Consider the following 26,272-nt stretch of genomic DNA (forward strand, 5'->3'; position numbering starts at 1 on the left):
TTCAAGAACTGCTCTCCTATTCACAGAGCAAAGCTCACTCCTCTTTGTGCTCTTCCCATTTTTGGTGGCTGCAGCTGTACTTTTTACAGACTCCAAAAGGGCAGCTACTAACTAGAAGACAAGACAACTGCGAGCTTGTTTTCTGAAGACCTTGATCACATCTTACAGGGCTAGAAGGAAAGATATTCCAGTCTCTCAGTTGCTGTGATTGATTAAGAAAAAGGCTTTTTTTAATAGTTGGTTATGCATGTGTTTAGAATAGGAAAAACTGGGCAAGCCCTTGTTGCAGTAAGTACTGATGAAAGGGAGAAAAAGCTCTTTGCATGACTAATTCATACTTGTAATAAATAAATTTACATTTATGTAAGTGGAAAAGCTTTTCAGAAGTAAGTCAACAGGGCTGAGCACAGAAGAATTCTACAAGAAGTTTGTTTATAGATTTAATTCAAAGTTTCTATGAGCCAGAGCTCATTACCATTCATTTATCATCATTTTTTAAACAAACATCATTTAAAAATCCTGCATGAGTCAGTACAAAGGGGAACAACGTTCACATTTCACTTTCTTTGACCGCTCTATACATAAAGTAGTTATTCACAAAATTAAAGTTGTTTGTACCATTTACTGTTACTTTTCATACTTGTATCAGGCTTTTAGAAATTACTAGTTTTCAGAATTGTTTCTAGAAAAGGATTTGCTGGGTTTTTTTGAACCTAACCATTTTACAGCTGAAGTTCATAAAAATCGTTTATTCTCAGTAAAGTCTCTTCTATAAGTATTTTTGTAGTCTGCTCAATACTCTTCTGTACAGTAACAATTTTTTAAATAAGTATGTGGGTACTTTCAATCAGCAGCTAAGACCACAGATAGTTCACTCATTACTACAATATTTGCAGTTCTACTCTCACAGTAGAGCACCACGAAGGTACATTCCAACTTGGTGCCTGTTACCTGATGGATTTACCATAACTGGATACAGATGCAATGTACATAGTTGTACCCCTTAAGAGGAGAAAAGTAACTTTTAGCTACTTTTCAGAAACAAAGATTTCAGTTTGTAGAAATAGCTTATTGTTTCTTCACCTTTAAGGAAAGAGTTGTCATGCACTTTAAAAATGTTACACAAATAGAAAAGACAGTTTTCATTTAAAAATTGCAACAAAAAAGTTGTAAAACAAGCAATTACATACAGCAGCATTAAATGGTATGGAGAAACAAATTAAATAGATGCAAAGACATCACAGCTGGTAAATTATTGTTGCTTTCACAGAGTCATGGAACAGTTTCCAATTGCCATTCATTTTGCCAGTTTTATTCAAAAGTCTGTTAGTTCACACAACTTAAATAGATAAGGTTTTTGTTCCAGAACTTAGGGTGACCTCCTCTTGTATCTGATAACTGGGTTATTAGGTGTGTGTATCATTGTTGTATAATTTATAGTTGGAAAGTAGTCATTGATGAGATCAAATTCATATAAACGAAGCAAAGTAGACCAAATGGTCTTAATCTGAACATAAGCAAAGTTTTCTCCAATACAGCGATGACGGCCTAGAAAGAAATCCAAAGCAGTTAGTTGTAAAATCACCTTTGACAACAAGTATTCTAAGTTAATTTTAAAATTTTACATGAACGGTAATCACTTCTTTCTAAACAACCTGAGGCTTTGATCCAGCAAACATTATGTAACTACATGAAAGCCTTGTTTTCATAAATTTTCAAAACATAAAACAGATTGAGTAGTTCGGTAAGATTCTATTGTTCTGTTCTCACCACAAAGTGAGAATTTACATAACATTAAAGGAGAGTTTACAACATTGTGAAAAGATATCAACTGTAACTGTACTGCAGTCATTTCTGCAAACTGTTTTGAGTGTTACGAATCTCTATGTACATTTTACCTTAAAATGACTTCATATTAACAAATTTTCACCTTGACTTAAAGACTTGAGTAATTTAAATATAATACATGCTAACCTAAAGATTTTTTTAATTGCTTTTCCAAGTACTATTTACAGCTATTAGTAAATGCAGAACTAAAGATCCTATCAATTGCATTCTTTTAATGGCACTTCCACAGTAAGCAAACTTTCAGGCAGCGATAGAAAGAAGAAATACCCTCAGATGCTACAGAGTGGGGAGGTGCTGTAAGAGATGCAGGATGACCAGTATGAGTCACATAAGTACACAGTCACTCAGGAAAACACTGCATTTCCTTATTGGCCAGTTGTAACTTACCAGCACCAAACGGAACATAGGCAAATTTCTCTGTAGCTGCGGGATTATCTTGGAGATACCGGTCAGGCTTGAAGTCTAGAGCAGCTTTCCATGAGTCCTTCAGTCTGTGGTTAACAGTGGGAGACACACAGACCTGATGGCCAGGAGGAATACTATACCCAGCAACAGTCTACAAGGCAAGGAGAAAAGGACCTATGTGTTACAAGAAAATTCTCCATTTTTCTTTTTAAAGTAATACCTGAAATTCTATTGTGAGACTTCAGTTTCAAGAGATTTCTGCTGAGCCAGTTTAAAATTAATGCAGTCTAGTATGTCATTGTTTTAATTGTGCAGGGCACAGTATCAGGCAACTGCAGAAAGCTTTCAGATGCTTTAACAAAGCTGATGCCTCTACAGAAAAAAATTTAAATGAGATTTGTTGAAAACATTTGCCATGCAAGGGATAGTTTTTAAAAATAATTTGAAGTCTTATTTATACAAACAGCAAATTTTCTTTTAGATTTAGCTAGCACATATTATGTAAGTAAGTGCAAGCCAATTTTTTTCCAAGGTAGCTATTAAAAACTGGCAAACTACAGAATCTTTAGATGGTAGTACTGAATTAAGAACTCTAGAAACTGATGGCTAAAAGAAAGGGCCAGTTCTGCTCTGTGGGACTACAAATTAAGACTTTCATCGGTTACTACCACCATTTCCAATTTAAAAATATACACAGACTTTTGCAGATCTTCAGAAACCTTTAATAACTATGCCTCAGGATTTGTTTTATTTTAGTAAGAAAGATTTCAGTTTTAGCTATTTTTTAGTTCCTGTCATGTTTTGTGCGTAAACTGAATCTGGAAGGGTATCATTCAGGATAAAAAGACAGACTACAATTACAGTGGCTTTTTTCTAAAGATACAAAATGTACTCCTGTGATGCAATTCTCAGAATAAAGGTTGGCATTCCTAACTAGGTTACTGTCCTTGTCTAGCCAAACTCTCCTTTTGTCCAGCAGGAAAGATTAGGAAGACAGGAGTAGCTGAGGGAAGTGTTTTTGTTGGTACTTTCTTCACCTGAGCAGCGTGATATAGCACAAGCTGATCTGACCCAGCCCCCTGCTTCCCCAAGAGACCTCACCAGCACACAGGTCTCATATGACAGGAGTTAGACCCTAGCTGTACCCTGCCAGCGTCACAGTTGCATCTAGTGGCAGACCAGAGAAATGGATTGCAGTTACACAGTTATTTTGTAATAAGCTATTGGCTGCAAGTATTTGATGTGCAGCTAATGAATTAACATACCTATTTGCACATAATCACCAAGAAAAAAAAAAAAACAGGACTTCTCTCACTCTTTGCCTTTTAGTGCAAATTTGCATTAATGACTGTGACAATTTTGATCTGTTCATCCAGAATACAGAAATACAGGAAGTATAATACCTAATGTGAAATAAGGCCTATAAAAACAACATACCTGAAAGAAGGTTACTCAAGAGGAAATTCAAAAATTAAGATGAGACAATATGATATACTCATCTTAAGTCTATGTGACACAGTCCAAGCAGAGGTCCAGTCCCACAGAGTTATGAACCCATGTAATAGCAATAGAAGAAGTGTAAGCAGAAACAGATATATGGTTTGGTTGGTGTCCTGGACTCAATAGGTCTACTTTTAGAGCTATCTGATTACTGACATCAGTATATGTTCCTAACGCACTGAAAAAAATAGGATGATTAATGCTAAGAAATGAATAAACAGGACTAAGGTAATACTTGTTGACATAGCACAAGCTGATCTGACCCAGTAGGAAGAACAGTTATGAGTACAGATGAGTGGTTAAACCTAGTCAGGGACTAGGAACTAGTCTAAGTAGTTCGATACATCCTGGGATGCCACTGGCTGTCATCACTGCCAGGGTACACTGCTCGCTCATATTGGGTCCCCTGCCAGCTGGGGTGGCCCCAGCCCTCCCTGGCCTTTTCCACAGAGCTGCTCCCAGGCAGGCAGCCTGCACCCTTGCAGGGGTTAGTCCATCCCAGGTTCAGAACTTCACATTTGTCTTTACTGAATTTTGTGAAGTTGTTCTTGGCCCATTCCTCTAGCCTGCCTTGGTTTCTGAATAGCAGCCCTGCTTTATTGAACTGAAGTTGCACCCAGTAACTGTACTCACTTGAGGAGTTTTGGCCATTCTCATCATAGTCATTATAGGAGGTCTCAGCCTTAAAGTTTCTTTTACACAGCGATCCAGCAAACTGAGATCCTTCAGCTGCAAATATAAAGCAAATAATATATCAAAGTACAGCCAAGTTTATTCAATGTGCACAAAAAGGTATTTTGTACCATTTTAAAATTCAAAGACTAAGCACCTCATATTTACATGTACTTCATTAACTACCCTGATAAGTTTCTGCTGTTTCATTTAGTTCAATTAAAAAATAATTCTCTGACCAGCAGAATCAATAATGACTAATTCTTTATTGATCTGTCTCACAAGTGTTTTCTGATGCCGAACTTAAGAAAAAGATCACACTGCATCCTTTTCGCTAGTGGAAATACAAAGATCTTCCTCTACCCAGCTGAACATTTTAATAGAGCTTCCAGTAACTGTAATTTCTTTGGTCAATGCTAATATTAAATAGTAGCAGGTTGAAAAGTTACTGGAAAAGCAGATGGAGGAAATATATTGGCAAATAGTGACACCACAGGGTGCTTATGACACAGATTATGATTCTATCACAAAGCATAAGATTGTATTTTACATTTTTGCAAGTGTCTAAAGTATAAAAATATCTAGCAGGAATAATGTAACATACAAACCTGGTCATACGTTAATGGTGGCAAGTCATCTCCACAAACCGCTTTCTGTTCTGCGTAACACTGTTCCTGTATTGATTTGTCTCTGGCTAGGAAGAAGCCAAGCCAGGCACTAGTGGTGGAGGACGTGTGTTGCCCTGCTAACAGCAACCCAATAAGCATGCCAGCAACTTCATCATCTGTCAGCGGACGGCCATCCCTAGGTTAAGGGGCAATACGTTAGAGCTTCATTTGATGAGGTTTCCAGTTATAGTACATATAATTTCTTCTAATTTACTTTTCTTTCTCCTTCTCTTAGGCTGCCCACTCCAAATGGAACAGCTAAATATTTGCGGGGAGGGACAGCATGGGGGCGACAGATGCTCTGGGAACTTTACATTACTGGAAGGCCAGAAATGAGAAAGGAAGCAATCATTTGATTGCTGATGATAACCTCAGGAAGTCTGAATAAGCATTTATAATTGAACTTTTGAAGATATTTTTAGCATGCAGCTAGAACCAATGCTGGCAAGAAAAAGCGATGCAGCGCATGAGAGAGTTTTTCCTTTTTTTTTTTTTTGGTAGACAGATGCAACTGAATAATTCAAAGCTAAAGCATAACTATCTATAAATGGCAAGTCTCCAACCCCTTTGCTTACTTATAGGAAGCATCAAGTAGAGTTTGGAGTATGTCATCTTCTTTCTCCTCAGACTTTCGACGTTTCTGGATAACCTTATAGAAGATGCTCTTTATTTCTTTGTGCGCTCGATCTCGTCGTCTGCAATTCAAAGCATCCGTATCAGCCACTTTATACAAAGTAACATATAAAATACTTATGAAGATTTACTGGGATGTCTAGAACAGCCTTACAAACAAGAAATAGAAGGAAAAAAAAAGAAATCGATAAAATGCCTAAATTGTTTCATCTGTTATTTTTGATACCTGAAGCTAGGCAGAGGTAGCCAACCTGGCAGGAGCCAGGCAGCATGAGTAAATCCCCCATCCAAATCAGCATACAGCTGAGCCACGTTCTCATTCAGTAAGCTTCTTATTTCTTTCCCATGTAAGCAATGACTTGCTGTCAAAATGATAAGTTCTGAAAGGGCTTCGAACAGGTCTGAGGAAAGATTTGAAAAAGAACAGTGAGAATGCATTTCAGGAGAGATACTAAGTTTTACAGGTTATAAATTTTTTTATTTTGTAGAAGAGAAAAATAAGTAAATAAACACAGATTCGTAATTTTAAATAAAGTTTTAGCTTGTTTTCCTAGGAAAATTTAAACTTCTGTGTGTCTGTCAGTCTCTCTTCTAGTAACTTTTTAACTAGGTTGATAATTTCAACCTTTTTCTAAGATATTTTTTCTAGGAAATTTTTGAGGAAAGCTATTAATCCTTCTATACAAAGTAAACCTTGCAACACAAGTTCAATCCTTACTACACATAAAAGAAGTCATACAAGAACATAACCTTGAAATGCAGATCCATGGGCAAAAGGTTAGTTTTGCTGCTCATTAAACTATTTTGTGAGTATTTCTGAATTTGTTCTTTCACTGTTGGCTTGCAACAATAGTGATGGGATAAGCCCAGCAGGCTAACTGGGAAAGCCAGGTAGGAAATAAAAGAATCCCACTCAGATGACTATTGACCCATGTAAAAATCCAGAAATAATAATCATGGGGGCGAAATCCCCCTAATCAACTGAAACATATACTGTATTATTAACAAACACGTCCTATCAACATAACCTTATCAACCTTAAGGATGCAGATCTTCAGTGGAGATGATATCTCAGCTAAGATCTCAAACATGACTTCTGAGAAGTCACTGCAGTTTTTTTTTTTTTCCTACAGACTAAGAATGGTTACACTGAACAGACTCACATCTGGCAAAACTAGCATGATTCAAACCAGGCAACAGATACACAGTCTACTCCCACACTACAAAAGAATAAGACTGTTTTTTTCTCCTGTCAGTGAATTTCTGAGCAGCTTTGTTCTCCCAGAGCCTTAAATTTGAGTAATCAAAAATATATTTTGCATGTTTCTTCCCATGGCCAATAGAGTTTAGCCTATACCATTTTTCAGTCCTTTAATAATGCTGCAGTAAATCATTTACAAAAAAAAACACGTTCTGCATTGGCCTTCATTCCTTCACAGAAAGTCTGAGTGAAAAGGTATTTGATCCTGCTTACTCTTTTCTCCACTTTCTCCCCATTTTTTGAAATACTCTTTTGTTTCTTCTTCAATCACAGATACATGCTGTTTAAATCGGGCAATATTTAGCCCAGTTTTGAGCATCTTCTTCTGTTCCAAAAACACCTAGAAGAACCAAGATGGAAGAAGCAGTCAGTACAAGGACCATCATATTAATGTAATTAACAATTTATTATTATTTGTACTATAACAACATACAAAAGGAGAAAGAAATTAGGATTGGTAGGGTACAGCAGATACTAAGGTTTAAATAACAGATAACACTATGTTTCACCTATTTTGTTTTTCAAGCAAAAGTCTAATAATATCCAAACAAAATACTAGCTTAAAGGAGCTACAATTCCTTATTCTACAGTACCAAAATAGAAAATTAATTAAATAATTATTTTCTTTGTTGAGCTTTAACAATGAAGATACAAGATGCATCCAGGATTAACATACAGAATGCACCTCAGACATGTAATTAATAACTATATATATAATCCCAAACCTAATCAGACCTGATCTGCAAAATCTGGATACAGCCTACGTTCCACATTATGCAGCCTCCTTGCTTCATCTTCCCCCAGAGTTTTTTTTCTCTTCTCATGCTTTAATACCTTATCTCTTGTTTAGAAATGCACCTTTCTTTCACAACGCCCTCTGATCTCGCTGCCCAGCAAGGCCAACAGAAATAGGAAGCAAACTGCTTCCTAGGAAACTGGTGAGCTTCCCGCTCTTCTCAACTTTCCCTCTTTTTCTATATACAGGATCATAGCTAATAAATCTACTGGTAAAAAAGCCCATTATTTGAAGAGAAGCATTCAATGAGTTGATGTGTCATCTTCTCAGACAATTATTCAATTTTTAAGCCTTATTTATGGATTAGGGCATCTACCATAAGGAGCTGCACTTCACCCTGAGCAATACACTGAAAACTGTCGTCTTCTCACCAAGGTTTCTGCATGTACTGTAAAGTTCTTCACAATACAGAAGGTGTAAAAGAAAGGTTACTTGGTTACTTCCCAGTAACTTCCAATTAACTTCTGTTTTCTGAATGCAATGGAGACAACAGCAGTCTATCAGAGTATACATGCCACAGAGAGGGGCACACGAGACAGGCACATTTTCCCTTGCAACATGCAAAAAAAGCACATGCCAGCCCATCTCCACCTCAGCTTGACAAGTGGCACACAGGAGTGAATGTGTCCACTGCCATTTCAGTTTCTCTCAAAGAACAGCCATCTGAAAGAGTCTCAGAGGAAGGAGACAAAGTAAATATGAATTGATAGTTGGATTATGCACATTAACAAACTTTTAATTACCAGAATTACTGGTAAATAACTCTTCTTCCTTTTGTAGATTGTTGTCAAATTGAAGAGATGGAGAGTAACGCAGCTTGGGCAGGGAGAAAGAGGTGTCAAAAGCTCTGGGTGATCCATCAACGCTACCATGTATTTTGCCCCACGAGGGTTTGAGCAGCTCTCCAAAGGGTTGCCCAGTAGGTGTCTGATAGCACCGCACAACAAGAGAGCTGACTTTTGGCAGAACGCATTCTAGCCACAACTGGGCATCCTAGCTGGTCAACCTCAAATAGCAACGCATACAACTAGAGTGCTAATAGCAAAATCTCTGCATCTCTCAGCTGCAGAAACAAATAGCCCAAGTGCTGTTCTGAAGAACCTGAATCTGAAGAGATAAAAAGGAAAAATTCTTTCTAGTGTCAAAGGTACAAATCAAACAGGCTTATGCACACATACCACAGAATAATACAAAGAGAATAATCTCTTAACTAAAGCAGAACTCCAACATTACTCTAGGTAAAAATTCAGGCTAACTCTAGAAAAAGACCACCTCAGAAAAACACCAGTATACGGTGGACCAATGAAGTAGGCCTGAATCATCCACGTATGCCTGAGGAATAACGTAGCTGTAAGAAATGCCACTTTCCAAGGAGCTTACAGAAAGTTCTATAAAACACCTGAAGGATAAGATTAGATCCTAGAAGAACTAGCTGTTGAATGAAGAAAGACATTAAACTCCATCCGTGAACGGTGGAGTGTGAAAGCAGAAGTCAAAGCAGCAGTGACAGCAAGTGGATGAACTTTCACAGAATTCAGAGAGAGACTACCGCCTTTCAGTTTCATGAAGACATTCCAAGACAGTCAGAATCCAAGGAGCAAGTACAACACAGTGAAAATCTGCTCAATGTAGCAGTCTGTCTCTGCAGAATTCACAGACACTTTTCTAATATTGGTTAATACCAGAGAAGAATATGAAAGGTGTAGCACATAGAATCATTTACCTTCTACACTAGAGTGACTCTAAAAGGGATCCCTGACTGCATCTCTGACTTTCTGAGGAAAACCTCTGCCTGTTGAAATTGGCAGAAGCCCCGTTTGTGGAAGAGGAGTTCATGCTTTATGTCCAAGGAGACCTACTTGTTATTCAGGCTGCAGTCCTTCTGATTTCATCCACAAAAGGATAAGAAGAGCTTAACAATCAAGTACTAAAAAAACAAACAAACAAAAAAAAAACCCAAAAACACACCCCACACAAAACAAACAACCCCTGAGAAAAGTCCAAACTTTGTGACACCCTCTATCCACCATTTTATCACTTCCTGATGAAGCAAGAGAGAGCAGGGCTCTCCTTTACTTATTTGTGAAGTGGCAAGTTGTTAGCCATTGGTTACACATATGAGATTCCCAAGAGAATGAAGTAAGAACAACACTCATACACTGTGGATCACTGCAAAATGCTGGTGTGGTGGAAAACAGCCTAGCGATTACAGATCCTAAGCCAAATAACTCGTAAGGACAACTATTGTTCTTCCCTGTCAAAGGGAATTTGCAACGAAGAGGCAAACTTCTACCAAAGACTAAGCTAAGGAGGGAAAGTCTCGATGGCTGCAGAAACTATTACTGATCAAATGACTGCCATCTGTAGAAACAAACCGCATAAAGCCACAACTGAAAATCCAAAGATAAATTATAGCACAATGTTGTTCCTGCCACCAGACTACTCTGTAACACAAGAGCTTGTCAATGCCAACATACCCTAAACGTAGACTACCAGTGGAGCAAATCTATCCAGTGAAAAGCAGACATCTGCAGTTTATGAGTCTGACTGTCCTGTCAAGCAACACGCAGACTTAAAACAGCACAAACAACAAGAGGCAACACTTAGCTCAGAAACATGCTACTCTACTTTAGGACCCATGCAGATTGTATTCTACAAACATATACAAAAAGACTGATTTTTGTCCTAGCAAGACAAACTTTGTGTGATGCCAAGTTTCAAATTAACACTCCTGCATATAGACTGGTATGGCATGAATGAAAAATTACCATTCTGAAGCTCTCTCAGAAGGGAAATCTAAATTTTTTCTTAAGGAAAAAGTAAACTGTAGTCAGTGACGTGCTGTAAGATAAGGAAAGCAATGACTCACATACTAGGCTTTCCACTACCATGGAATTGGATGGTTTCAAAAACAAGATATAGGATCAGGACTGATGAATGGCTAGATGGTAAATAAAGCAGCCTAGACATGTTCAGTCTTGATCATCCAATGGAGACTACTTATAAGCTGCATCATGCCTTGCTGTCAGAACTGCATATGAATAATGAATCCCATCATACAGAGCCAAGAGCTCATGACTCCCTCATCAGAATTTAAATTATCTTACTGTTCTACTCATTTTATATTTAAAATACATACCATATTAGGGACATCATAGGCAACTCCCTTGCCAAAGACTGGCGTAGTTAACGGAGAGTATACGTCCTCCGCATTCAAGTCTTCATTTTTGCTATTGAAGAGTAGAGCAGCAGCATCACTGCCCAGTAAGTATGTGAACGTCTTGCCAACCATAGTGAAACTGAACACAGGCCCATACTAAGAGGAAAAAAACAACAGTTCATTTTAACCATAAAATCACAATCTCTTCCCCTACAGACTTTCATAAGATATTAGCTATTTAATATAGCAACATTATTTCAGTGCAATGATTTCTGTAATGTGGTTTGAGATTGACTGTCTCCATCTACAAATCTGATACACACATACACCTATATATTGTACTGGATGTGTCACACGTAAGTAGCAATGAGGAGGAAGGAAGGAAAGAGAGAAAAAGAAAAGGAAATCTGACAGGAAACTGGCACAAGTCACTATTCCCCTAATAAGTGGCTAGAAATGTAATATGGATATGAATATTTTAAGCCACATTTAAAATTTGTTTTCAATACAATGTCTAGTGATATCTAACATTGTAACTAACGCTCATCTTTCTCCAGATTGTAAGACTACCATAGTTTAAAAAAAAATGTAAATAAAATATCAGTGACACCACAAAATTGGCAGAGACTACAGGACATACAGCCTACAGCAATCCATGAACGCTGTCTTGAAAAACTTCAGGTTTGGAGTTACACATTGGTAATTGGCAAATGAGATTTTAAAGCGTAAAGGTCTTCTCCAGCAGATCCTCACACAGTCAGCCTGCCTTTCTCCAAGTTAACGGATCTCAGATTTAAGCCTATGACTCTAGAAAGTTTTAGACACTGTGAAACAGATCAATAAGTTTTACTGTACTGTAATGACAGCTCTACTGCATTAGTTTGTTTCCTTTTTCTTTTGGGCTGTTTAAATTACCGTGCTTTTATGCACCAGCATTTTTACCATTACAAAGAGCCTTAAAATTCATTACATAACCTACAGAGGACAGGTAGGTTATTATATTGCAACCTGGTCTCAAACAGATTACTAAAGAGTGAGATTAAAATAAATTATAAAATGGCTTTTTAGTTATCTGTGATTCAACTATGAACATTACCTGAATACACCAATATACTTTTCCCACTGCATCACATGAGATACCACAGAAAATAGTTTCTTTCAGTAACGAAGTTACATTGTATATAAAAAATGTTAAAAAACCAGCCTACTGCCCACACTTCATACCATACTCAAGTCAGTTAATGACAGTGAACTTTTTTTACACAGGTCCAAGATACAGCACTTAACAGGTAAGCAAGAATATTTTGGCACATGCTCAGCCAGCCACGTGGGAGAACACACCTGTTCATAAGCATTTTCCAAAAACTCAATGGGACTTTTCCCAAACGCTACTGCATGTCCAAGGAAAGGGATGCTCGACGAAATGTATGGCGGATATTTCTGAGCGAGAAAAAGAAAAGCAAGTACTGAATTTTCTTCAGCGAACAATAAATCTATGTAACAACTAAACACGGAAGAACCTTTGTACATATTTTAAGCTCTTTTGTGAAAAGTCCAACTTTGGACGACTGATTTTTTTTCAAAAAGCAAGGCCCGCCCAGGGCAGCCGCCGCCTGCCCGCCGCGCCCCACCCCCCCCCCCGGCGCCCACCTTCTGGCCGGAGCCGACGTGGCGCCGGTAGCCGAGCTGGAGCAGGTAGCCGAGGCTCAGCACGAAGGCAGAGGCGGCCAGCACCAAGGAGAGGGGGCTGCAGACGGCCACCCGCTCCAGCAGGGACCCGCTGACATCCAGCAGGCTCAGCATCGCCTCACCGACCGACCCACCGACCGCGCCGATCCGCCGCAGGTGCCGTCGCCGCGCCGGGCGGGGGCTGCGAGAGGGGGCGGGCGGCAGCCGGCCCGCCCCGCGGCGCTGGGCTGATCTCTGCCCATGTGACGATTCCCGGAGCCTGAGCCAATCGGCGGCCGCGCGCCACGCGGTGACGGCATCGGCCGGGCTGCGAGGCGGCGCGATTGGGCGGGCGGGGCGCTGCCGCGCGCGGGGCGGCCGTTGGGTGCGGGGCTGGCGCGTCGCTGCGGGGGGGAGGGGGCGGCCCCAGGGCGTCGTGTGAGGGCTGGCGGCGTGCGGCCGGGAGGGGGCGGTGTAGCGGGGCCGCCATCTCAGGCGGTCAGCGGCGGGCGTTACGGCGGTGTGGCCTGCCTGGTGGTTTGGATGCCAGGGTAACAGTTGTGATTGGAGTGCGTTTGGTGCACATCTTCAGCAGAGCTGCTGCTTTAGTTTCCTCTGAAAAAAAAACGGTTCCTGCCCACGAAAACCAGTCTGTGAACCAAATGAATGCGAGTGCAACTGCTGAATCCACTTCCAAATCGTGTTCCTCCAAATCAAGAGGCTAACGTAGGCACAGACAACAGTATACCAGAGACTACTCCCATTCCTGAGCTCTCGTAAACTTCTTCATCGATATTTTCTTCTTCTGTCCGCCGGAACACCTTCAAGCAACCCAAACGGTAACTGGCACGTTCTGCACCTTGCTTTAGTCTGCACAGGTGCAGGATTACTGTGAAGATGGACAACATCAAGCTTACAGGTTACTCAGACGGTCTGCTAGCCAAACCTGAACTCTGTTCTAACACATCTTCATTTTTATCTTAAGCAGCTAGAATAAAGCTGGTATAGCCGGGTATGTCTGTGATACAACACCTTATCCCAGTTTCAGTGCTCACTGTGCAGCATTCAAAAAAACGCCAGTGGCCGGGCATGTCTGCACAGGACGGTGCCTAAAGCATTACTGGCCATTTCTGAGTTGCTAAATAAGAGAGATCTGATCCCTAGACTTGAGGCCAAGCAATGGGAACTGAGTTGCCTCCATTGCGCATAGGGCTAGCAGTTTGTAGACCAGACTGGCCGAATCCAGATTACATAGCACTTGAACCTATTAGATCTCCTCTGCACCACCTCTGGTACCACTGTGACCATAAAGTAATATTTTTTTCCACTTCAAAACATCTGAAATAATAGAAGGGCTGTGTTCCATGCCACCTGAATGGTGCTTTTACAGTGCAAAATGGAGCATGTGCATTGCATAGGCCAGAGCGCCACAAGAGGGAATATGGGAACGTTTATGATTACAAGACTTGTGGGGATAGTGACAGAAGACTCTGCTGGATGGGGAGAGGCAAATGGCATGCAGTATCCTTTATACTGCTTTTTGGAAGTTGTTTCTGAAGTGAGTTGTCCTCAGAACCATGTCAGCTTTGTCTTGGAGAGGGCTCTGGCGCAGTCCAAAGCAGAGCCAGACACCAAGTTAAGTCAGGTGGTAAGGACAATGCAGTGCTTGACCTCATGCCCTGGCTCTCTTAGTCAGCGGTGTAGGTGTTACCATTGATGCCAAATACTTTATCACACGCAACACCTAAGTTCCCTATTTCTAAACACATCCCCCATATTTTGCGATTACTGGGATATCGCCTGTTTCTTCCTGGTGTTTATGTACTGCTTTCAAGTAAACTAGAAAGGCAACACCCAGCTGGAGCTCTGTGCTCACTGCATTTTCGCAGTGCCTCCCGTATCTTCATATAGCTTCAGACTACATTCTAAAATTTGTTCTGAACAACCTGTTAAAACCATGAAGGAAAATTTTTTCAGCTCATAATCATTATTCAAGAATATCACAACAATGAAGCAAACAACTTGATATAATAGATTTAAGGCATTCTACTCTAATTACATCACTTTAAATACATTTTTAAACAAAATTACTTCACTTTGGAAATCAAAAAAGGTGCATCTTTTGATTTCTTTCATATGTTCAATTTTTAAAAGATAAATACAGGATTCTGAGCTGTTTTGTAGAAACAGGCTGAGCTTTTCTCAAGATATGGTATGCTCAAAGTGAGAATATGTTCATGGAAAAAAAAGGAATGACATCACAAACTTTCATTCCTTTCATAAATACATGTACATTACATGTTTAGAATTTTACTGATTTGGAGTAGAGTTTTAAAGCTTTCACTTTGTTGGTAAGATAATGCATGCCTGTCATTACTAGGATTCTGATCAGTTTATCTATCATTTCAGCAGAAGTTAGGAGTTGGTTTTCACTCTTCCAAATGTTCAGTGCTGTCATGATTTTCTCTTCTAGTTTAACAGTCCTGTTAGGAAAAGAGTTATAAAAAGGAAATGTCTGAAAAAAATCTAAGATTTGGAGATACTCAATAAATTTTACATAGACATATCTACTCAGTATTTAACAAAAACGTATAATTTTATAATCAAAATATTGTTAATAAAATAGAAAGGAAAGGAAAATGGGAAATAAAATTAACAAGATTCTGTTACAATAGTCTGTATCTAACCTGCTATTTTCAAGAGACTTGATGTCAGCATGATGAAGTTGCAGTTTCTGGCAGAAGAATTCAAAATTTTCATAAGGAACATTGTCAGCAATCACTTCTAATATCTTCTGCAATATTTTCTCTAAATAGAAACATATAAAGTAGTATCCTTATTTAAATAAAATGGTGTACAGATGTTTTGTAAATGCTGTTGACCTGCTTCAGGATTTTTCTAACTACTAAATACCATTTTCTAAGGTGATGTCACCATCCTGGAGGATGCATCATCATGTTCTCTCTCTGATAACCCCGTTGGGGAGGAGATGGAACGCTCATCATCTAAGGGAGGTCTGGCCCCCAACCAAAGGGGCTGTAAAAGCCAAGGGAATCTCTGGTACACTGCTAAGTCTCTGGTACTTGCTCCAGACCATCCATCTTTGTTCACTGCCACATTATGGGTGGTTTGCATTTTCTTAAATTTGAAGCAGCACAGCTCCAAGCTCCATTTGTTTGAGATAGCAGAGCAAGGAAGCACATGTTACAGGAATAGTGGGGTAAGGTGGTACAGTCTTGAAAACATTTTTGCACAGTAATCATCTACATTACGATTCAGCTCAATACCAGTCAAGAGTGAGACACATTATCAAAGCAACTGCATATACCTGAATAGCTCATACATGCTAGGAATACAAACCTCTCTCTTACGTGACAGAAAATAACTGTTACAATTGGCAGGATTAGAGCTTATTGCATTTGCACTGCTAAAGGTGGTGAAGCAGTGGCTGCAATACTCTTCTCTTCTCTTTGGTCTTCATCAAGCTATGAAAGGACTTACTCTGGGCTCAGCAAAATCACTGTGGAGTTTAGGGACACTGCATGAGACAGGCACCACTTGCTCCCTCATGTGGGCAACAGACCTCCAGAGTCAGGGATAACAACAGGGCAATAATATCCAGGTAATCTCTTTGGGAATGATCTACCCATGGCATGCTACATAAAGACTGCCTTTTTTTTCAGATGGGAGGAACATATGCATGCTTCTCCTGTAGCAGGAACTCTTGGTGGTTGTAGAGGGGCTGGGTAACCTGCAGTGATCTGTATAGACTGTCACGTGCCACATTAGACCACTCCAGATACAGAGTGCATATGGGATTTGCACCACTCTGGTTATCTGCAGTGCGCAGCATGTGCACAGCAGTAGGGATGGCACTTCCCTGCTGATCTCCAAGGTCACAACTACCTCCTTGGTTAACACATGAAGCAGCACAATGTTCTCATGAACTTACCACCTAAAAATGGCCACAAAGACATAGCAGAGAAGTCCTGTTACTGTTGTACCCTCCTTCCCCGCACACATTATAAAACATCTGACTTTGCCTTTGCCTGTGCTTGCAAAATCCCTTTCTACAATCTCAGCTGGAGGTGAATGCAGAAATGAAGAGGTCGCTAGAGATAATGCCAGGTCCCCTGAGCTTCGGGACACAGTAGCCGATATACCACGTTCTCCAAATAATGCTCATGGAACATCATCTGCAAAGAATGAGTCTAGTCCAGGTGTTCTCATTCCCAATTTGATCTAGGGAAGTATATGTTTTGGGAGAACAAGCACTGGCGAAAGTATAGTGTAGTCGCTATCTCCAGACACTGTCAAGAACTTAAATACTTTTTATCGATGCCTCCACAGATTCAATGGACAGAGGCATGGATGGCTTCCACTCTACCATCCCAGAACCTAGCAACAGCAGGCAACAAAGGAGTGTCTTTTTTAGAGTATACTGGAATAATGTGCAACACCCAGAATCAGCCTCTGGAATGACTGAGGGCACAGGGCTGCCTCTGAGTGGAGCAAGCCTGACCCAGAAGTACAACAGCAGGTAAGCAGTGCCTCCTAGCTGAGATGCACAAGGAAGCTGGAAAGCAAATATAAACAATTCCTTCCAGGGCCTCAGCATCAACTTGCCTGGGCTTCCTGTTCAGGAACCCCTACTGTAGTTTTCATCCTGGATGAGCCATCAGTCTTCAGGCTGTGGAAACATGTCCACCTCACAGTTATTTCTCTAGTTGCTTTTTAATGGCTATATCCTCTTGTGTCTTCTCCTGCTTTTTAGGTTTGGCTGTTTTCTCTGTTTTACCATTTGTGACTGGTCACCGTTGTCTGCTTTATTAGTTGTGAGTTCTTTTTTAAAAACATTTGAGTGACCATGTTGGCCAGCATTTTCTGTTTTGGTAAATTTTAACCAGTAAAGTTATACATTGATGTTGAGAGAGGTACTAAGTTATTTTGTTAACTTTGCCAGGACTCTGGCAAAGCAGTTAGCTAGGCAGCCTGAAGGGGAAGGATGCCACAGGGATGCAGGCAATGCTAGAAACTTAAGCCTGGAAAGAGAACAGGTGTGAGATGCCATACTGAGCTGTGCAGATAACAGGATAATGAGAGGATAATCCTGTTAGCATGAATGGGTTTTGCTAGGATAAGGTAATAGAACATTCAGATGAGATCATATGTTAATACAAGAATACTAGGCAATTCAGGATGTTTGGGTGAGGGAAATACCAGAAAAAAGAAAAGTTGTGCTCTTTTTGGTTGCACGAGCTGTAGGAGCACAGCAAAGCATATTTTTTTTCTTTGACTTTTGGGGCTGAGGGGAGAAAGGTGCTGGAAGGGAGGAATATAGGGTCTTTTATTTTGGGAGATGGGGGGGTAGGGATTAGCAGAAAGTAATTTGGGATGGGGAGAGAAAGCATAAAAGGAATCAAAAATAAATAAAAAAGCATTTTTTTGTTGCTGGGGGGGGGGGGGCAAGGTTGGAGAGAAAGAGGTTTCTGTTTATTGGTTTGGGTACTGTGAGGAAAGGAGTCCTCTCCTGGTGGCAGTGGACTTGTGCTTGTGTGCACTAGGTAACATAGTTTACTTTGCCCAGATGTTGTGGAGTTCTGTTGTGACCAAGGGAAGATCATTCAGGAGGAGAGGCAAAGAGGGGCATATGTTACAGTCAAAATCAGCACAGGCAGAACATCTGACATGCTTTCAGTGCTTCACAATTAATAACGCCATAGAAAAAAGGCCATAGAAAAGCCGTGATATAGATAGATGCTTAGATTTTTCATTCTCAAGAGCTGAAAAAGGTAGGGGAGGTTAAAAAGGAGTGAGATGCTATTCTGTTCTCAGTGCAGGTGACACCTCTGGATAAGCAGAACTGAGATGCATGTGTATTTCACTTATTTGTGTCTGTTTGGTTTTCTGGTATGAATATAGTTCTGAGACCCCAGTTTTAGTTTTTGGCTCTCAACTTCCATTTCTGAAAAAGGTACTAATGCAACAATATAATCTTAGCTCTGAACTACAGCTTTTTAATCGTAAGTCTCTATATGCAAACCCCTGTACTATAATAATGTATACATCCTTGTTGATTCCTCAGTCTATGTGATGCCTTCAAAGTAAGTACATGAACACTAACCATAATTTAAATGCTGCTGACACTAACCAAAATCAGTGAGGAAAAGAAACAGAACCAGTACTGATAATGATGTTTAAAATTAACACAATGGATTTTCAACAGCTCCTACAGTAGCTACCTTTAATGTACCAAAATATCTAATAATATACTTGTTCTTAACATACCGTCTCTTTCCTCAGCACTTTCCAGATAGCATAGAATGGGATCTAGTTGCTTTCCTTTACACACCTCCTGCAGTGGTTCAAACAGAGCATTTCCATCAAAGTTTATGTCTGTTAGCAAATGAAGATGCCGAAGACCAGCAGGCAAAGATATCAGACAATTTCCTGGTAAAACACACAAAAATGCCTAATTACATCTGCATCATATTAATCTAAAGAAGTTTGCAACATGTCTAGTGAAGTGAGGGGTTTTTTTTTAATTTGGTAATGAGCTCAGCATTGCATAAAAAAGGGAAGACAGTTTTTGCCTCAAGGAACTTACTGTTTCAGGATTTGACTGAAAGAACAATAAAGATAACAGGAATCTTTTCACTGGTTTCATAGCCCATGGCGCTGACCTCATGGTCTACTATAGTGTGAAACAGAATCTTGTAGAAGTTAGTGTTGGCATTATGAAAATTATTCTTCAGGAAGGACTGAAGGAAGAAATGGAAATTAGATGGTGCACAAGAAATAAAAGGTATTTAAAAGTATTTGAAGGGAGAGTTAGAAAGAGTTCATGATGAGAAAAAGTGCGACAAATGCAGAGGCAGATGGAAATGAAAGGAGAAAGCTGAAAAAGGGTTAAGCAGAGATTTCACAAGATGAAGAAGTCTGTGCATCAGCATAATGGGGTAGGAAAATAAGTGAAGGGACATGAAAGAAGAGCAGTACAATCAGAAGAAATATAGGATGAAGGGGCTTCAAAACTATAGCCCTGGTTTGTAGCAGTGTAAGTAAAACGAGTCCTTGGCCCATAGGATTTTACATAATATCAGGCAGAAAACGTTTGAATAAACTTCCAAAGCAGCCCAGCTGTCTGTAAAGCACAGCAGCTAGGCAGGAAGGGATCCTTTTCAGGGGTGCTTCAGCTAATGCCAAACATGCAGCTTTCCAAGCTAACAAGACACAAGTACACAAGTCTTGGATGGGAGCAGACAGCATGGGGGTGTGCTAAGCCACAAGGCTCAGTCTGAACTGAACTAACGTAACGTGGAGCTTGGCAGCTGTATTTATGTATGGCTATACCTGAGATAACCAGCTGTACAGGGTTCTGTATGCAGCCTAGCTTTATGTCCTAGCATCTAAAACAGTTAATTCACATTCCAAGTAAATCATCCACAAACAAAAAAAACCAGACTATATTATATCAGCAACATTAATCAGACATCTGAGCAGATATCATGAATGTAATCTACAAAAGATAGGCATTCTTTGCAGCAGAAAAATATCAGTCGTGTAACTGACAGGACCCTGAACAATGAAGTCTGTAGTGATTGATACTTAGTGGCTCTGAACAATAAAGTCTGTAGTGATTGGTGCTTAGTGGCTGGCAGGCCTATGATCATGTTTGCAAAAATCATGTCACTTAAAAACATTTCACAGATATGGTCTCTGAAACAGCCGTGTTCAAATATTAAATTTAAGAGAGGATGCTTGGTTAGAAGGCATGAAAGATAACAGCAGCCTACATTAAAAAATGGAAAGCTGTATTTTCCTCAGTTCTTTTTTCATTATCACCTTATCTTGTGACACATTTATACTTGTTAGGGGCATAGCTCAATGCTTAAATTTTACTAAGAGATTGAATGCCTGATACTTACCACTCAGGTCAAGTTGCTGTAGATTTCTTAGTGATGTAATAGATTTGGGGAGCTGACTGATATCATTATTATTTGCAATTAAATGGACCAAATATTCCAGTTCCCCTATGCCATCTGGAATTTCCTTTAATGCATTATGAGATACATCAAGCTCTCTGAGGCAAATCAATTTAGATATCTCCTCTGGAACTTTTGTTAACTAACAAAGAAATGAAACAATTGCTACATTATTCATTTATGTAGATACAACTATTTCTCATCTGTAAAAAGTTTAAAAGGTAATTTTTCCTGCAGGCAAGACAGCCTTCTGTTATTTATTTCCAACAGCAAAAGCTCATGACATTCCATTCTAGGGAAAATTATTATTTTCTGATAAAAATGCTGATGCTGAGCATAGAAATTTGCAAGGATTTTTTTTAGACAAAATAATAGAATGGCAATAAAAAACATACAGTGGAATAATGTCTCTGTAGCTGAAGCTTTAGGAGAGTTTTTTTTGGTCCTTGTTATCACTAATAAATCATGAAAGAAAAAAATTTACCCTCTCAGAAGAACACTCGAATTTTATTTTCTGGATCTTTTCAGCCACAAGGAAATGAAATATCTATTTTTCTTCTGTTTGGTTCTGTTTTTTTTCTTGTTCTTTTCTATTTTCCTCCTAGGAACTCTAACTGTTCTTGTATTAATCAGATTATCATGGAAACTAGAGCTACGGCTCTCTGAGAAATGGACATAAAGATCTTTACTGCTGGGTCTGAAGGAAAGGTCTCCTTGGAAGAGATCATATCCACATTTGAAATCATACAAAGAAATACGAGTCCTTTATGAAATCAGACATGAAATGCTGATTTTGCAAATTCTGGTAAAAAGAGAGATTTAAAAAGCCTTTCTTTTTTTTTTTGGTGAGTGAGCCAAAGATTGTATCAGTACTTGCTTCAGAAACAGTATTTTTTTTACTTTCAACTGACCATGACAGCACAATCTCTTTTTTTCCATGACAGCTACATACTCATCTGACTTTTTAATCAGAAGAGAAGTTAGACAGGTTTAGATTTCCTCAGTGGAATACTTTTCCCTGTTCCTTAGTGTAAGAAACAAAATAAACATTTTCTCCCAGTGAATTTTAGCAATGTGAAGCAATTTTTTCTGCTATAAGAAATGGAAGATCCAATATATCTTTTCTTGTGGGAATTAGTGAGAATTTAATGACTGTCTGATTTTAATAAATATGACACAATCAGGAAGGTGCTGTTCATTTCACAGAGAGGAATGCTGGCAGCAGGCTAAGCTACCAAATTGCAGCTAGTCACTTTGTCTCTCAATATCCATAAGGAAAGAAAATACATAATTTCATAATAATACTAAAAGAACAGAAAATACATGGTCTGTTTCAGATCATTCTGATTATCCAAACGTTGCCTCGAGATGTACCTAAATCACACTATATAAAATGAGGTTCAGGTCTAGTATTTCTAAATAAGTTTGCATGCCTTTAAAAATCCTAATAGATTTTTGTCCAGTTCTGATATTAAAAATGGGTAATTACATGTACAGATCTGCATGTTTACAAACTATTTTTCTGCTGTTTACTGTAGGTGTATTCAAACACAAGAGCTTTTATGTCTGTTAGGAGAAAGTGTATTAATAATAATTTTGCAGCATAACAATCTGTGCAACACAAGTTTATCTTACTTAAAAGGAAATGTTCTCTTACCTTCAACCCATTCATCTGACACACTGTCAATTTCTCCAGTGATGAAAGATGACATATTTCAGAAGGGAAAGATACAAACTGGTTGTTTGACACATTTAGTTCTTTAATCACTTCCAGATTACTAATCTGTAAAGGAATGCTCTTTATCTGATTATTTGCAAGGTTAAGGATTTGTAAACTCTTTAAAGAACACAGTTCTTCGGGAAATAAGTCAAATTTATTGCAGTGTAAAAGAAGTACCTGGAGAGCCTTCATCTCAGATACCATTGCTGGCATGCTATGGATTTCATTCTCACTTACATCCAAGTAAATTAGTTTTGTGAGGCTGCACAAGCATGCAGAAAAAGAGGACAGTTTATTTTTGTTTAAATGTAGATACTCCAAATTTTTAATGTAAGAAATTCCAGGTACTATTTCTGAAATACAGTTTCCACTAAGATTTAAGTACTTAAGATCAAATAGTGCACACAATGCATGTGGAAACTGAGAGAGCTTATTATTGCTGAGGTCAGCTTTGGTTATCCCCATACAATTTTTTAATTCAACAGGAATGTATGTCAGTGCATTTCCAGAAAGTTCTATTACGGAGAGGTCTTTAAAATGTGATATTTGCTCATCCAGTGAGTCCAGCTGGTTCCTACTTAAGGAAAACTCCTTTAAGCGTTTAAGTTTGTGAATATTAGCAGGAAGCTGTGTTAACTGATTATCATGTAGAATGAGATGTTTCAACATGGTACAGTTGCAAAGATTCTCTGTAATGTTTTTGAATAAATTTTTTGCAAGGTTCAGAAACGTAAGTTCTTGTAAATTCTCAACTTTATCTGAAAGAAACTCCAGTTTGTTGTTGTCAGCTCTGAGTTCTCTTAGTTTTGTCAACTGAAAAAGCTGCACAGGCAAAAATATAAGCTTATTGCTACTGACTGAAAATTCTTGTAGTTTCTTGAGCTCTTTAATGTCCTTTGGCAAGCTCTGAATCAAATTCTCACATATGCTGAGTTTTACTAGATAAGGAAGGTAGCAGACAACCTTTGGGAATATTAAGATCTGATTGGAATCAATATTGAGTACCTTCAAATTTTTCATGTCAACCATGGTATCTGGCAAAGTTTTTAGCTTGTTCCCAGCAAGTTCTAAAGTTTCAAGGCTTTTCAATGCAAAAGGAAATTCATCAATGTTGTTGTGATTGAGAAAGAGTTCCTTAATATTTACAAGTTTTGATAATTCTTTAGGGAGATATGATAACTGGTTGTGACTAATATTTAATACTCTTAGTTTATGAAGTAAGGAAATTTCTGGTGGCAGTGATGTCAATTTATTTTTTTCAGCGAATAGGACTTCCAGATTAATTAAATTACCTATATTTGAATGTAATGTTTTTATTTCATTGTTGTATAAATGCAAATATTTTAAATTTTGGTTTCGAAAAGTGAGCAGAGGAATGTCCCTTAATCCTTTATTATTTAGCATAACTGTGAAATTCTCATCTTTTTCTTCAGGCAATGCATATGTTGATCCATTTTTAGCATTTTCAAGATCCACTGCTGATGGTAACGTGTCTGTTTTGGCATCTTCATCAACATCTGCAAGGATTTGGTTTAGTTTTCCAGTATTCTTTTCAGCTGATGTAAGTAGTTCGTATTTTCTCCCATCTGTTGCTGAGACACCTTGAGGCACTGTGGCAGAATTTATCTCAGCTGAAAATTCATATTCATACCTTTTTTCAGGCAAATCGCTTTTTGATAAATTTTCAGTCATTTTATGGTTTTCCTCATTGTCATCTGCTTTAGGAACTTCATATGAAATTTCACTCAGACTTTTAGCAGTTAGGTCAACTACTTCAGGATTCTCTGATGAATGTAATGAGTCTTTCCTGGCATCATTTTCAGGAAACGCGTGAAAGCTTTCATTTTGTCCTTTTGTATTTAGACCACTTGAGATTTCATCTTGTTCTGTCTCCAAAGACATTGTTGCTGTTCAGCTGCTTCTGGATTGATAACTGATTCTTTTCAGTATTTTTTTAAGAAATCAAACTGTAAGCATCAAATCTATATGGAGTAATACATACTTCCACCATCAGTAGACTGAGCTTGTAAGAAAGCTTAATAAAAATCTGGACTTCTTCCACATTGGTGAACTTGGCCATTTCTCTGTGTACCAAAAACATGATGTTATTTACTGAAATGCTTGTTACTTTCATATAATACCTTGTTTTTGCAGACTATAGACTACCGATCACAAAATATACATCACAAATGCAGGACCTGTTCCTTGAGATTTTGTAGAATCAACAGATCCATTAAATACATATATTGAGAAAGAGTTGCGATTTCTCTTTACCTAAATACGAAATTTAGTTTACTAATATCTTCTGATTAAAAAAAAAGTTCAAGATTTTAAGAAACAGGAGCCTTAATTTAGACTTCCTAAGTTTATACTTAAACACCTAAGTGCCTTTAAAATGCTGAGTATGCAATCAATCCCACTAATTTGTTAACATGCTTAAATTATAAATGTGCTTACTTTTGAGCTCCATAAAAATCATGAACAAAATATATATTGTAATAGCCTTTAAGTAGAAAGAATTGCTTATCTCAATATAAATATATATGGATTTATATATGTGAATATAAATGTTGAAATCCACATCTGTACCTATCTCATTACCTTAATAATAAACTATTATTGAAATTAATTTGATTCTGTTCTGATAATGCAGTCATCACTACCAAAGTAACTTACTGCTATGTTAAACACATTTCTGAACAGTTCTTCATTTTTCATGGTAAATAACCGTGGAATAGCTTGGCTTATTTCAGTTTGCTGACATGTACGCTAATCCTGAACTGTTATTTCAGAAACACTTGGAAAAGGTAACAGATGCAATACCCTGTGTATAATGGGCAGAGGAGAAATCGAACACAGAAAAGGTCCACAAGATGTGGAGAGCACAGGATTTTCCCTCAAAGGCTTGTTTCGTTTTAGCTCAACCCATCTCCGGCAGCAGATACCACTGACCTTAGTGGATATCGCACAGCTCTCCAGAGCCCTGTTTGCTTGCTCTTCCTGCTTTTACACTTTCATCTTCTGGTTGTTAGTGATGTACCATCATAAACAGTATTTTCCCAGCCTCATTCGAGTGCCTGTTGACAAACCAAAGCTCATAGTTCATCTTTTCCTCTCCCCTTATGGGCAGATCTATACCATTTTACTTAAAAACATGTATTTCAAACATGAGTCCCTCGAACAGCTTTACGTTTTTTCCTGTGCCCTTTAACACAACTCTTTCTGCTGGTGTGACGGAGTTGTACAAAATGATTACCACATCCTTGCCCCCTATTCATAAAAAAAGTTTCAAGGTCAAGAGGAACCTTTGCAAACCTCACTCATTTCTGCTGAGCCCCTGTTTGCTCGTTTGTTTTCTCCAGTAACACCACGTTTTCTGAGGCATCTCTTGCTCTCGGGTGGGGCTGGGGGATCCCCTGCTGCCGCCGTAACTCCTCGCTGCCGCCACGGCAGCCGCCGGCGGAGGCGCGGGCTCGGACCCGCCGCTGCCGCCCCCAGCCGCAGTCCCTGAACTCAAGCAGCTGCCGGAGCGGGAAGGCAGCCTGGCGTCCCGTCCCGTCCCGTCCCGTCCCGTCCCGTCCCGTCCCGCACCGCACCGCACCGCACCGCCGTCGCCTCACCGCGCGCCGCCACCACTTCCCTCAGCGCGACCGCCGGTTGCCGCGGCAACCAACGGCGCCTCCTCCTCCTCCACCCCCCAGGAGCAGCTGCGCATGCGCGGCGGGGAGGCGCCCGCCCCTCGCCCCGGCGGCGCCCGCCCCTCGCCCCGGCGGCGCCGCTTGCAGGGAGCGGCGCTGGGAGTAGGGCGGCGATAGAGGCCGCGGCGTTAAGGCCGGAGTGCAGGGTATGGATAATTTCATCTTTCCAGCCCTTTGGCCTACGGCGAAATTTCAAATCATGCCGGTAGCAGGCGTTACCAGAGTGAAAGGCAGCCAGTGCGAGGTTGAAATCCTGCG

At 39.4% G+C, this 26,272-nt stretch overlaps 1 protein-coding gene and 1 long non-coding RNA gene across 2 annotated transcripts; one reads left to right on the forward strand and one right to left on the reverse strand.

Moving 5' to 3' along the window:
* Positions 1-427: 427 nt before the first annotated feature.
* Positions 428-24,218, reverse strand: LOC112982314 (leucine-rich repeat and death domain-containing protein 1). Its single transcript, XM_026098591.2, has 14 exons — positions 22,254-24,218; positions 20,540-20,738; positions 18,900-19,061; positions 15,299-15,419; positions 14,989-15,094; positions 12,285-12,383; positions 10,923-11,099; positions 7,201-7,327; positions 5,953-6,127; positions 5,669-5,788; positions 5,034-5,229; positions 4,387-4,482; positions 2,236-2,404; positions 428-1,548 (listed from the first exon to the last, which is right to left on the reverse strand). Exons 1-14 carry the CDS (start codon positions 24,216-24,218, stop codon positions 1,370-1,372), a joined length of 3,891 nt encoding a protein of 1,296 aa, XP_025954376.2. The 3' UTR covers positions 428-1,369.
* On the forward strand, positions 13,089-24,379 carry LOC135327451 (uncharacterized). The gene is made up of 3 exons (XR_010387593.1): positions 13,089-13,450; positions 16,962-17,151; positions 23,750-24,379. It is a non-coding gene; the product is annotated as an uncharacterized LOC135327451 (long non-coding RNA).
* The last annotated feature ends 1,893 nt before the right edge of the window (positions 24,380-26,272 follow it).

The sequence above is a fragment of the Dromaius novaehollandiae genome, chromosome 2 (assembly GCF_036370855.1).
Source record: "Dromaius novaehollandiae isolate bDroNov1 chromosome 2, bDroNov1.hap1, whole genome shotgun sequence".
Lineage (NCBI taxonomy): Eukaryota > Metazoa > Chordata > Aves > Casuariiformes > Dromaiidae > Dromaius > Dromaius novaehollandiae.

Bases quoted from the DNA above. Each gene is read 5' to 3' on its own strand.
- LOC112982314 (XM_026098591.2), bottom strand. From the start codon at position 24,218: ATGTCTTTGGAGACAGAACAAGATGAAATCTCAAGTGGTCTAAATACA. The intron at 12,384-14,988 runs GTAATGACAGGC...TTTCTCGCTCAG, and splicing joins ATAAACTGATCAGAATCCTA to AAATATCCGCCATACATTTC. The intron at 4,483-5,033 runs GTTTGTATGTTA...TTATATTTGCAG, and splicing joins CACCATTAACGTATGACCAG to CTGAAGGATCTCAGTTTGCT.